This window comes from Chelon labrosus, assembly GCF_963514085.1.
Source record: "Chelon labrosus genome assembly, chromosome: 13".
Classification (NCBI taxonomy): Eukaryota; Metazoa; Chordata; class Actinopteri; order Mugiliformes; family Mugilidae; genus Chelon; species Chelon labrosus.
The window spans coordinates 10,715,663-10,729,969 of NC_140346.1; the positions used below are offsets into that span (position 1 = coordinate 10,715,663).

General features: G+C 39.6%; 1 protein-coding gene across 1 annotated transcript in view; it reads left to right on the forward strand.

The window, feature by feature from the left end:
- LOC311498349 (solute carrier family 12 member 9) overlaps positions 1 to 14,307 on the forward strand; it is a 63,553-nt gene that overhangs the window by 33,374 nt on the left and 15,872 nt on the right. The window contains exon 9 of the mRNA XM_084558890.1: positions 6,197 to 6,321. Within this exon, the coding sequence (XP_084415016.1) occupies positions 6,197 to 6,321 (125 nt within the window). The remainder of the gene's footprint in view (positions 1 to 6,196; positions 6,322 to 14,307) is intronic.

Genomic DNA, 14,307 nt, shown 5'->3' on the forward strand with positions numbered 1-14,307 from the left:
ACATGGCCTCAGATGTTGAGGTGCAGACTCTTATTGCTAGCGCTGCATGCTTCAGTGAATTCCACTTTTGCTCTTAAGATCAATCTAAAGCAGAGGCGCTGACACTTATTTTGGCTTGCGAACTACTTTTACAATGGCCAAGTCAAAATGATCTGCCTACATTCTGCTTGGATGTGGTAAGTTTTCAGTTTCTTACTTCGTCCAGCTCTCCCTCTCATTTTTATTCCCCTTCTTTGGTCGATATAAATTGAAAGGCCAACTTGCAGCTGCTCCTGGTTTGACCGCTCATCAGTGCAGAGATCTCAGACTGACCGCCTGTTAATCTGTCATTGTATTGTACGTGTCAAATGCCATGAGGATAGGATAGATGTTAGTCTAACATCTAAAACATTTTCATTGAATGACAAGCAATCTACTTGCATTACTTTTGCAATCTGTCGATCGACGTATTGAGCACCCCTGGCCTAAAGTATTCAGCAAAACTAAACATGTTGTTATTACAGAGAGTTTAGTCTTTTAAAGTGACCAAATGTCACAGTAGAGGAGATTGTAGGTGTGAAAGGTCACAAATAAGAAAGAAAAATGCTCAGGTTGCCTTTTTTTCCACAATACTTGCTACATTATGAGTGTTGAGACACCAATGGCAACAAGTGGTGGAGATTTTGGCTTGTCTAACTAAACGTTTCTCAAGTTTAAACTCCACAACTGAACTAAATTAGTCATTTACGCATTAAAGTAATCATTTGCATTACTGACCTTTTTGCCAGCACTGCATGTAAGGAAAAAACACAAGGTTGAATTAAGGGCGAGATTCAGGGAAAATGGAGGCATATTCAATTATCTGGCAAGTTAACATCGCTGGCTAGCAGTTAGCTGATGCCCATGTTTGCCCAGGGCATTGCTGAGACTAAATGTAAGTTTATTACACATCATGACTAGCAATATGCTCTTTTAACAGTCGCAACACTTTAGTGATGTCTTTCAGTTTTGAATTTCTGCTGTACAGTACTCAAACTGAACCGAATGGTTGGAACATTTTTGCTATTAATAGAAAGCTGCTTCAGTTGTCTGGCTCTACAATTATTTTTATCGATCGTACACACTGAGGGAACACATTATTGCGGAAATTGTGATGATTATGTCTTGACTTAACTGTTAAAGAAATGATGCATCTTATTGGTTCATCGACCGTTCTGTACCTGCATCCGAACCCAAACAGCCACTACAGCATGCATTGTCCGATTGCTACCCGTACCCCTGAGACAGGCCTGGCAAAGACTGGCTTTTTTGTCGAAAGCACTGCTGAGCTCCCTCCACTCAGTTCTTTTTTATTTAATAAGCGTCTGTGTGGGCCCACTTATTTCAATGAAATGCATGGCAATGTATGCACGCTGCTATCCAGTAAAAAGCCTTTTAGATCCCCAAACAAAAATGTACCCAGGAGAGATTTAGTGTGCGCACATTTTCTGTTAAACACATGCACGCACATCTCACATACGCGGTTGGTGTGCCGTCACAGCAGTTGTCCATTCTGGCTTGAATCTGAGTTAATGGCTAATTAATGCTCTGGTAGAGTCAGCTCCCAGGGGAGCACAGGAGAGACACCCACTGACTTTGACTGCCAGAGGTCAGAGAAGCTCCCTTACCACTTGCTCTTTCTCTTTCCTCTCTTCTTTCTGCCTCGTCCTTTCCCCTCCTCTCTCACCCCTTCCTCTTCTCCATCATCACTGCTCCTTCAGTCCGCCTCATATCATTTTCTTTCTTATTGTGACCGCCTGTCAGTAATGTGGTATTATTAATCCTCTTTCCTCTTAACTTTACTTCTGCCTTATAGTTTCATGACCAGTTAGTGACTTAATGCTCACAATGATTCTACTTTCTCTCCTCCATAAATACCAATGATATGCCCATGAGCTCAAGAAAATATGCTCCAAACTGTGGTGGAGTTTCCCAGCAGCCAGTCATGAAACACATGCTAATTGGAGAGAAAGACTCTTGTTCTGTGTTTGTTCAGTGCTGTTGTTACCTCCCTGCTCTGTGCAGCCTCTGTAGCTCACATACAGCTAAAGAAAATTAATGATGATGATGATGATGGTGATGAAACATCCAATGAAAATGTTTTTCCACCCAGTACAGAAGAGCTAATGATTGCCTGAAAGATCTGCATGCTGTGTCCCTCCACCAAAGTGAAGGTGGGCTACATGTAGAATGGAAGGTAGCGATAGCGAAAATATCCTTTCTTGCTACTTGAAAGCCTTTCGAACCAATTTTCAACAGAGATGGGTGGTAATGAGTATAATTTACATGGTGAATGAATTGCTATGCGTTTCTGTGATTGGCACAGCTGATTATGTGTTGATAAAAAATAGTGTGCAAGTAGAGTGAAGTTACTTTGAATGGTGGACGTCATCTGGTATTCTTGTTTGTTTGGTCTCACAGTTCTGAGAAATTATTTAGTTAGCTCTGGGTTATAATTATTGATAGGATAGCGTGTGTAACCAGTATTTACAAGCAAGGCAGTGATAGATAATTTAATTTGATATGAGGAGACTGCAGCATTCGGTTTCAAAGAGACTAAAATGTAAAACTTATTTTGATATGTCACATGAGATATCTCATAGTTTCTAGTTCTGTTTTGTTCTATGATGTAGGTGCATTTTTGACTGGCACTGTACAGAATTACCAGTCAGAAATTGATTTTTCATATTTTTTTTTAAATCTTTTAAGTATCTTTTAGTTTCTTAAAGCTTTTTTTTTTGTTTGGTTGTTTATTTTGTAGTGGGTAGAGACCAAAACTAGAGCACAAAGTAGAGTGCCTGTTGGACTTGAACAAAACTAATATTGTCTTGTGTTCCCGCTGAATGTGGAAACCGTGTTTTATCAGTTAAATGAAAGAACCAAAGCCTGACGGACTATTGTACATTGTACAGCAGCCTTGAAAATGAGTGCATCAGATATTGCACTAGTTATGAAAGAATTATAACGGTATTGCTGATTGATATTGCACATAACGTTAGAAATACATTGCATGGGATATAGATATATAGATAGATAGACGACTTTATTGATCCCTTTGGGAGGTTCCCGCAGGGAAATTGACATCTCCATCGCAACCAGCACTTTCAGACATACATGTAGGAAACAGTATAAAAAGCCCAGAATACCAATACACCCAGTGAAGAATAATAAAAATAGTAATACAAAAATAAATATTGACTGTACATGCATGGTTGTTGCATAAATAGAGAAATAAATATTGTGACTGTACATGACTGTACATATACTGTTATTGCACTTTACTATTGCAGATTAGTTAAAAAAGTCATTCAGGCCCTTTCCTTTTTGTCCTCCTCCCCCCAAGTGAGTGGTGGTTGTACAGTCTGATGGCACGGGGGACAAAAGAGTTCCTCAGTCTATTTGTCCTGCACCTTGGGAGGAGCAGCCTCTCGCTGAAGGTGCTTCTCTGTGCTTCTATAGCTGAAAAGTATTGCACACAATGTTCAGAGTAAATGTTCCTAGTTTCAGCTTTCCTCCCTACCGGAGGCGTTGGCGTTCTACACTTTTATGGCCATGGGAGGGCGAGACCTCCTGTGGTCTTCTATGGGGGTAGACTCCTTGGTAGTCTCAGTCAATGGCTGAGTGTGCTCCGGTAGGCCTCCAGTGGGGCGTGCAGCGGGAGTGAGACAGATTGTTCAGAATACTGAGAGGGTTTCTCAGTATTCTTCTCTCTGACACCTCCACCTGCTTCCCCAGAACGCTACAGCTCACCGTTCACTGAAACAAATTTAAAATATTGTGTTTTTAACTCGCGCTTCTACCCTAAATATCAGCTGATGTAGTGTTAAGATTAAGATGAACATTTTAGCAGGTTGAATATTTGCTACTTCCTCCAGTAAATAGAACCACCATTTATTATGTTGTGCCTGTTGCTTTTGTTGCTATTGTGAAGCAGCTGTGACGTTCTTGCTACTATCATTCCTGGCATTCACATTCGTGGTATCTCGCAGCGGTTTGCACACAGCCATGTTCACACATTCTGATGTCAGAGAACATGGCAGGGAGCAGCACTTATAATGAGAATATCATATCCCTGCTCTATTAGAAGTCAACGGCTGCACCTTTGTCAGAGAGGCTGGACCTCATTCTATTCTGTGCTGTCATTATCAATAGATGTACAACTCCCTCCGCAAGTCAGGGGCTGAGAATTTTAAATGTAACTCGACTTGGCTGTGCGGTCGCATAGCTGCCGTAGCTAACGTAGCTGGCTGCATGCAGCTGAACAGCAGCCTAGATACCATCTTAATTAAAACTGAACATTAGTCATAATCACTGGCCTCCATAGACCACCTGTGGTCCTCCAAAGGTCCCCAGGATAACATAGAACCATTTCATTTCCACATTGTCTTGCTCCCCCGATGTTGGTCAAATCTATCCTTGATGTCACCTCTTAACCACAGCGCAGCCATATAATCATATCTAACAGCAAGTAGCTTCCTGGCACCAAAATGGACTAAAGCTCAATTATCTGGGGATTGTTATCTTAAAAACATTATTTTTTTACTTATTTTAGTTTTAGTTTAAGGGACTGATTCACATATTCTAGATTCTATGGAAATGACATCGTCTGCTGCTACTGCCAATCTACTTTTGCTAACCCTCTAACTACTTCAACTACGAGATACTGTATTATGAGAGAATACACAAAAGAATATATTTAAAAAAAAAAACATAAGCTACAAGTACAATGTCTAAGAATAAAATAAATAAACATTATTACCGTCATATACAGATAGATAACATTATTATCACTACACACGAAAACTATACGGCTGTAATATTCAATATCAGACAATAACAAACAGGAAGCACTTTTAAGGATGTCGATCTGCATTATTTGTTAAAAATAATTTTAAATTAATTAGTTCCAATCTCAAAATGAAAATTTTACATCCACTGGTTATGTTATTTGCCTTCTGTAATAAAGTGACGCTTCTGAGCAGAAGAATAATACAAGAGCAGTATCTCTACAGTCCTCGATAGTAAAATGAACAGTCAGGTCTGTCAGACTGCATGGCTCTGCCGGTCCAGAAATGGGATGTTGTTGAGCAAAACAACAGCTTCTCCATCTACTCTACAATCTTCTCGATGGTTCATACTTGAAATAGATTGTTTTCAACATCTTAACAAACCCAGGCTCTTTGACTGTGCCAATAGGTATTTGTTTTTTCCACATGTCGTCTTCGCTTTTGTAATTTTCTTTCATCAGCACCTTGCTTTTTTCATATGGGGTGAAACCACAAAATGAGGATGCTAGTTTACTGCTCCTTAGTTGTGGTTTGGGAGCTAGCATCAGAATCAGTTAGAGACAAACACTGCTACCATTGCACTGCATGCTTTTGTTTCAGGTGCTTCAACAGGTTCAACAATTTAGTTTTAATAAACTTTTCGCAAATTTAACACAGTACAGCAGTCTGAGAAACCAAATCGGACCTTGAGAAACCAAACTATATCGTTGAACCGCACAGCCATTAATCAACTTGTTGTTGGCGTGCCAGATAATCAATGAAAACTAGGTCAGCCTACGTCACTAATCTTGATTTTTGCAGTTAAGGGATTTTTCGTAACTTTTAAAAATTGGAACTAATTCAGCCCAAAGCCTACTTAAGCCCTCCATGTTTGTATTAGAATTTTTAATGAAAACCTTTCAAAACATTTTGACGACATATGTTTTGACTTTTTTGGTTCTTTGGTCCAGAGCTGCCAAAATATCAGGATTTGTTTAATTTATCAGACCAACAAATCTCTTCTCATACTTTTTAGTAAAGATCAAATGAGCAATGTGCCAGATGTTCCAGTCGCAGGCCTCTCTATTTTTAACCAACCATGACTGCGACATTTGCCAGTGAAATGACACGGTGATGAGAGATTTACTGAATAAGCTTCCTTTTAAATTAGAATTTCGTCACTTTACTTTCGATTAACATAAAGATGCAAATTATGTGGCTGACTTCATATTTTAGATGTATGTTTTTCAGGAGTGAGGAGTAGGCGTGTGCTGGTGAAGGTCATGTGAAAAAGGCATTAAAATGCTCTGTTGTCTGACTTTGGAACGATGAGTAGCTGTGAATGTTAATCCCCACCTCTTTCTTTCCCCCTCTCTGCCTCTTCTTGTGTTTGGCTCTCTCTTTCTTTCTAGCTGGTGCTGTTCTCGGGGAAGCTCAACACCATCGCCAGTATTGTGACCATTTTCTTCCTGTTGGTGTATGCTGCCGTGGATCTGGCTTGCCTTGCCCTGGAATGGGCCTCCGCACCTAATTTCAGGTACACACATGCCACTTACTTAACACACACACATTGTCATAATACAGACCTGTAGTCATCATTGTGCGATTTCCTGGAGTACTTGTTCCTCATTGAACACACTCCCTTTCCTTTGTCTTTTTTACCTCCGTCTTTGTTTAAGCTTGTGTGTAAGGAGGTGATTGTTTGCCAGCTGGATGCTGCTATAGCGACTGTGTACTAATTAAAAGACATAAAACTGGCCACTGCTTATAGCCTCATATTGAAGAGGGACTGACAATAAACTAGTGAGGGTGTTTGTTTTTGTGGGGGCGCAGCCTGAACTGGATGTTCAAGTAACGGCGCGTGGAGATGCTTAGAGATTTAGATTTACAATGTTTGTGTGTGTGTGTGTGCGCACGCTCATTTCCGTGTGCTGTTTGTATTCCTAGGACGCTTGCAATGATTCTGATTTATAAAAGCTCCCTGAAGCCTTTTTCACACAACCGTGGAGTAACCTGAGGACGGGGTGTATACGTGTGTAGCCCGATGACATTGTGACCCACACAGCCGGAGTTTGGCATCTCATTTACTCAACTTGCAACTTTTAATATATAACTCTGGTCTGAAAGGTTGCCAGATTTTGTAGAGTTTCTGCTCTTTGTTTTTTTTTTCTCTTGAGAGAACTTAATCTTTTAATCCCAGGTATTTCATCCTCTCTTTCATTAGGTTTGAGTGTGTTGGTGCAGTTTTCTGTTTACAGTTTGGTAAGATCAATCTTTGTGCCAGCAGGCTGAAAAATTATAATAATAATTTAAACTTTATTGATCCCTCATGGGGAAATTATTTCCCTGCATTTGATGCATCCATTCATTCACACAAGAGTGGATACATTTAGAGCAGTGGGCTGCCACATTTGTGCAGCGCCCGGGTAGCGGTTTGGGGGTTTGCGGCCATCTCCAGCAGGATGCACACAGACACACAAAAAAATGGTTTAGGAACGACTCAAAAAACATGGAAAACAGCACAAGGTGTTGACCTGGCCTCCAAATTCACTAGATCCTAAACTGATCAAGCATCTGTGGGATGATCCACAGAGGCCCCTCCCCTCAACCCATAGGACCCAAAGGCCCCCCACTAACAACATTCTGTTACCAGACACCACAGGACACCCTCAGAAGGCCTATGTCCATTCTCTGATGAGTCACAACTGTTTTGGAGGCAAAAGAGAGACCTACACAATATTAGGAAGATGGTCATAATGTTATGGCTGATCGATGTATAACCTAATGATGCTGGTACACACCCGCAACAATCACATCATGAATCTACTGTATATCTGGGAGCTTTTGTTTAGACCAGTGTGACCTTGTAAATGTCCATGCTCTCTAACAGACTGAACCGTCGTGAATCTGTTTTAAGGCCGTCTGTCCCTGTTCTTGTGTGATCTCTAGTTTGCCAAACAGATTTCAAGTATTCAATAGTTTCTATACATGTCAATTGACACAAGTCACCTTATAAAATATTCAAGATACATCTCCTTTATTGTGTGGATTCCTGTAGAAATAGTTACTGTCTGGTTTTGGAAGTTAGGCTTAGGAAGATATGATGGAGTATTTTCCTATTTAAGGTTCCATATTTACAGGTATTTAAAAAAAAAAAAAAAAAAATGACTAAGGTATCTTACATATATTCTATAACTTAACAAAATAACCTGTTATTAAGTATATCCATAAAAGTATGAATTGTTTTTTCCATAACATTTTCAGACCTGTGGCTAATCTCAAGTTTATGAGAGGCCCTTGAATTTTCTAATGATTCCTGAGTTACAGTAGTAAGACCTGAGAATAGCTAGGTTGGAAGAGAGGAGAAGAACTCCTTATATTATATTTTCTGCATTTGGTGTTGAAGATGTCACACACAAAATACGTTCTCTGCTACCACAGAAACACATTTCAAACATCATAACTGCAAGTGTTTATATTTGTTGTGAAGGAGCGAAACTGTTTTAACACCATACATTGCTTTATTGTTTTGACAGACTGCCTCCAGCGCTGCATCTGGTGTTATATATTCCTCTGCAGTGATGGTTGGAAATGAATCAGAAGACATGAGAGAACACTTGCAGCTACATGTGTCAGAGGCACATTAATAAAATATAACCGAAGTCAGAATACAGCAGCGAACAGTGTAAACATCCTGTACGTCTGCATAACAGAGACTGAAATCTAATTCTCAATTTGACAATATTGATTCTCGGCACATAGATTTTCAGCTCTGGGCATTTGGTTGGATGATATGGGTGGATTAAATTGATAGCTGCTTATCTATCTTCACACCACTCCTGTAGCATTACTCCACCACAGCAGTTTGCTGACTGCATACCTTGCTTAAGGGCATTCAAAAGGAAGGAGAACTGACTCACCTCTAACATGATGCTCTACAGCAGCAGCTGCTTCCTTTACTTGATGTTGAATGGGGGCATTTCTGCCTGACAGAGCTGTGAAGGCAGCCACAGAGGTTATTTTGGTTCCAATCCTCTTTTTAGGGAAGGTTACCAATGACCATCTTATAAGTTATTTTTATACAAACCTCTCCTCTGTGACATAAACTTTAGAGTTTATAAAACTGCAGTAGTAGTGACAGAGTGGAAGTATTTCTGTTTTGAACTGTGGCACCATATATTTGATAGAAATGTATATAGTTTGTAATGTTAATGCAAAAAATAAGTATAATAAGTATAATTTAAAGTATGTATTTAATTTAGAGTTAAATCTATTTTCCCTACTGTATACTTCTAATTTACATTTACCCCAATCATTTAAGCAATTTGGTCTTATAATTAGGTTTTCTAATACTAAAAATATATAGAGATAAATGCTTTGAAAAAGTTATAGTCCTAGCACCACGAAGAGAGCCGGAATAAAAACACTTTGTCTGTGACAGTACAGTTTATAAGACTATGTCATTTAGAATAATGAAATATACATCATTATATGTAAACACTCAATTCTTCTTCATGAAGAAGAAGGGAAAGGAGAAAATTCAGTTGCACGTTCATGGGCATAAATTCAATGAATGAAATATTTTTCATCTCATGTGCAGTTTTATTTTATGGCTTCTATAAATCAAAAATGTATCATTATGTAATTTTAGTTAACAATGGCGAAAAGGGTAACAGCTGTAATAGGGCTAATGTACTACTTAGTCTGAAGATACCTTTTTATAAATGATTCTCCCTTTGGTTGAATAGAAACTAAAGCTCAGTGTTTCCTGTTAATACTCAACCAAAGCTGATTCCATTTACCTGGGAATAAAATACAGTATCTTCTGGGTCCAGACACCTTCAGCATATGTATGTCATATGTAGTAACATCATCCACAGATTTATTAATGCTTCCACACAACAGTTATGCAGTTATTTGGTAGTGATAAACGTTTGGTTGCTCTGGCTCAGTAGATAGAGCAGGTTGTCCATGAACCAGAGGGTTAGTGGTTCAATCCATGGTAAATGGACCACATGCTGAAGTGTCCTTGAGCAAGACACTGAACCCAGAGTTGCTCCTTGTGTTTGGCATTGGTATGTGGATGTGTGTGGGTTTGTAAAGTGCTTTGAGTACCAATAGGTAGAAAATAATAATAAAAAATAAATAAATACAAGACCATTTACCAAGACCAAATAACAGTTCATGGTTCAGTTTGTTTTCAGCTTTTAGATGAAGTGAGAGGAACAGTATCTCCAAATGGGAACAATTCAGCAAGCTGCTTGCAAACCGCAGGAGTGGACCATTAAGTGCAGACAATTACCAATGTTACAAACAAATTGTACGAGAACAATTGTCCAGTTCCTCAATAACATGCAAAAATGGCTCTAGAAATAACCTTGGGTCTGCTTTTTAATTATGATTTTAGGATAGTGTATTTTTACGCACAACACAAAGGGTCAACATGTAAGAAGGAACATGTTTTTCATTAAAATAACAAATATGAAACTATTCATTAATTACTTCATGTGCGTACCAGACAAGTGTCTGGTGAGCCCTGCCCACGCCCTCTATAACATTCAGTCAATAAAAAGACTACAAAGAGACATAAAAGGACAGCAGAAAGATTTGACAGCTACAAAGAACTGCAAAGAAAAATACAAAATGACCAAAATAGCTTCTGCAAAGAAACGAAACATGATGATAAACATGCTAAAAGACCACAGTCCCATCATCTGGATCTGCTCGTACTTGTTAATATTCTCCTTGCCAGACTCCTCAATCAGATTATCCTTTCCAAATCCAAAGTATTTTTCCTCTATATATAGCTGTATATTTGTTGAGCTTGGGTACCTGGTATGTGTACAGAAGTTGACTTAAGTACATCAGTGAGTTCTTGGGGGTTTTCATACGTCTGCCAGCTGTGGCAGAAGTATTCCTTGGTTATACTTTGTGTCATCTGAAAATCACAGTGCGTAACTCCAACCAGAGTGCACTGTGAACACCAGTGTCGAGTGCGTACTGTAGTAAAGAATAGGTTGTTGAAGAGCGAGTGTGAGAGAACAAATAACTTTCTGTGCGACACACTCGACACCCAGTGTTTCCTCTAGTGCCTTCCATGTACAGTGCTGTGTGCTATCTGCCCATGCCTTGTTATCACTATGTGACCGCTGGCGAGGGCTACAGGACACAAAGTTAGCCGCGAAACTTTTTCCTACCGTCCTCTCCCTGTTGGCCAAGGGACCCGCGGCCCCTGGAGCTGATAAGGCGACTTGTAGTCTGGCCTGTCGCCTGCTTTGTTGCGCCTGCCTCTTCCCCTGAGCTGTTAATTCTGTTAGTTCGCTGCTGCTGTGTCACCGGGCAAATTTCAACGCCGGTTGTTTATGTGTTTATTGGTTTAATTTTTCTTTTTTTTTTTTTTACATTTTTGTTTGTGTTCCGTGCTTCTTTCTCTCCGCTCTCTGTCTGGCTCCCTCCCACATCTCTTTCCAGGCGAAAAGAATTAAAAGCCATTTAGCGCCGTCTCTCCCCCTGAGAACTGCTCTGTAATTAGCATAACTAATTTAGCAGAAATATTTCTCTTTCGCTTAAATTCGCTGTTGTGTAGGGGAGGGAAGGGGCCTAAATTATGATGTAGCGGAAAAGATGCCTGCTTGTTAAGTGTGTCTCTGTTTGTTTGTGTGTGTTTGCACAAAGAGCGTACAGCAAGACAGTGAAGGCATGCAATTTTGGAGACGCGCTTTCTTTTTTCTGATCATTGATGTGCTAGTGTGTATGTGTCTCTTGGACTATTTGTGTGCGCTTGCTTGTGAGTGTTCCCTTCCGTTTTTGTGTGTTTCCACTTTTATCTTTATGTGTGTGTTCAGTGGGAAGGGCGCCTGTGCTGGCTGCAGCTTTATCAGCGGTGGCTCCAGCTGCATGGAGCATTCCTTGCGGGGTTCTGTATGTTGGTGCAGCACAATCACTGGCCTCTTGGACTTGTGGCTCAAACATGCATGAACACACAAATAAGGAAAGCACATACACACACACACACACACACACAGAGGCTACACGGAGGCCACTGGCCAGGATTCAGGATACAACTCAGCACTCTACACTGATGCCAGAGGATGTTTGTGGAAAACGTGGAAATTCAGTGACCTTCAGTGAGACTGAAACTGGCCGCTTAACATCACGACACTTTTTTCTTGTACCAGCTCGGTGCCATCCCATGTTGTTCGGCCTGTTTGATTGCCTTAGAAAAAAATAAATGTGTGATTTGACCAGCTGAACCATTTGCTTCCAAAACAAAAACCCTTCCCTCTGCTGGGCCTGTCCTTTGTCCAAATATGACTCAGAGTGATTTGAATGAGCCGTGCATTAAATTAGATGGGGGGCGTGTAAAAATCCAGATGGATCATCAACTGTGTCTGGATGGATGAGAGAAAGTAGGTTGTTAGAGGATCATTATCTGTTAATGGAGGGTTATGGCAGGATGGTGGTTGAGAATAAAGGTGCCTGAATCAGTTCAGATCAGGTCTTTTTAAGAAGTCGCTCTGTGATGTACAGTTGTGTTCTGTACTATTTATGAGGAGACTACATCTCATCCACAGTGATGGAACACTTTGTCAAATTTACTCATTAAAGATGATTCACTGAACATAATGTGAACTACTCAGCTTGTAAAACCTTTCTATCATATCTTGGGAACAAGGGTTATTATCTTTGACTTGTCTTCTGGAAGAAGTCTGAGAAAATAAACCTTGTCTCGCAGCATAGGCCTAAGGACGGACTACATTTAACTAGGTAGTTACTTAGTACATTTAACAAGGGCTCCATTTAATTACGATTCACTATCAGTTCTTTTAGATAGAGATATTTCAGTTCTGAAACAATTTCATTTAAAACTAAAACTAATGTTGCCATTGATTCCAGAGATTTGTGGTATTTCCACAATATTTTATCTCTAGTTAACACATCTTCCATACAGTATGTCTTTGCTTTTGTGCAGCTCTTCTCTGACTTTTTAGATCCAATCAGCTGTCAGGCCTCTGTCATGCTTTGGATCTCCCTAAAACATTAACTAATCTTGCCCAGTCTTGCAAGATTGCCTCGACATTTCTAACAAGAGGATGCAGGAAATGGCATGTATTTAAAAAAAATTTATGAGAGGATTTTATGAATCTATATCAGATGTTTCAAATGAAGATTAGTTTGAATCGGAAACTTTTTTTTTTAAACCCAGCCCTACATTTGAGACGAAATGATGCAAGCGTTAACCAGACAGGAATGATCTGACGTCACACATTATGTGGTTTAATAGTGGAAAATGCAGACATCTGCGTTATTTTGTGAGCTTGTGCAATACCACAGACTCAGACTACCAGTAGAACATGATGGCTTGTGCTCACATGATTTTGACTCTTCTCGCTCTCTTTTTTCTTGTCTGTATGGAATTGCAATACTTGTAGTTTCTTTTAAGGATAACCCTCAAATCTGTGGAAATTGCAGCTGTAGTTATTCCTAGGGTAGAGGGAGAAAGATCTGGGCTGTTTATACATGGCTATTGTATCTTGGGTGATTTGATCACAAGTGGACAGCTTCAAGTGTAGGTGTGAAGGAAAGCAAGACTCACCAATAACAAATGTAATTTAAGTTTTGACCAAATATTAATAGAAGCTAAAATATAGTTTGTTGTTTGCAGCTATGTGTAGTAATGCTTTCTCTGAGTACCGGTAGAATTGTTCAGCCACAGGATGCATTTGAGCATCTCCAAAATGAGAAACTTAAATGCCACAATTGCTCACAATCACAAAATAACGCCCACATGGAAACAAGATTCACGGCATCAACGGCAAGAGATGGTTTCTAGTGTGCTAAAACATACAGTATATTCAGTATTATGCAGTGGTGTTGGATGTTTGTCATTCTGGATTCATAGGGTTCTGTGAGTAGGTCAGATCAGATTTCATATAATAGGTTGATCCTGTGTTGAATAGTGTAAAATTTCATTACTTTCAGATTCAGTATCAATGACGCTGGAGCTTGTTCATGTTTTATCTAAGCTAAAAAATGATATAGTTCAAATGCACCTCAGTATCAATACGTGAGTACAGCACGGCATCACAATACCAACAAGGAAACACGGCACAATTCATAATGCCTTGACACTCAGCACTCATTCTGAACGGCTCTAGTTGAACGGCAAATAGTGAGACAGACTGCTGCTTGGTTCAAGCTATTACGTTCACTTCCGTACCCAACAAACACTAAACGAGCACCTTTTCTAAAGCTGTCAGCTTAACCATTATCTATTTGCAACACAGTTATCACGTTGTGATTGTTTTTGTGGCTAAACCATAGATGGTGGACCTGTCCTACTTCACAAATAATTGACGCTTCATAATAGCAGAAAATGTCATTGAGGTCGACTGCATTCTCGTGTGTGCATAGAAAGTTTGGTCTTTTCATTTTGAAAAGTGCAGTGAGTCAAAATTAACTGGATAGAAAATGATCATGCATATCAATGCATGTCTGCTGCAGATTGATTTATTTAAATGGT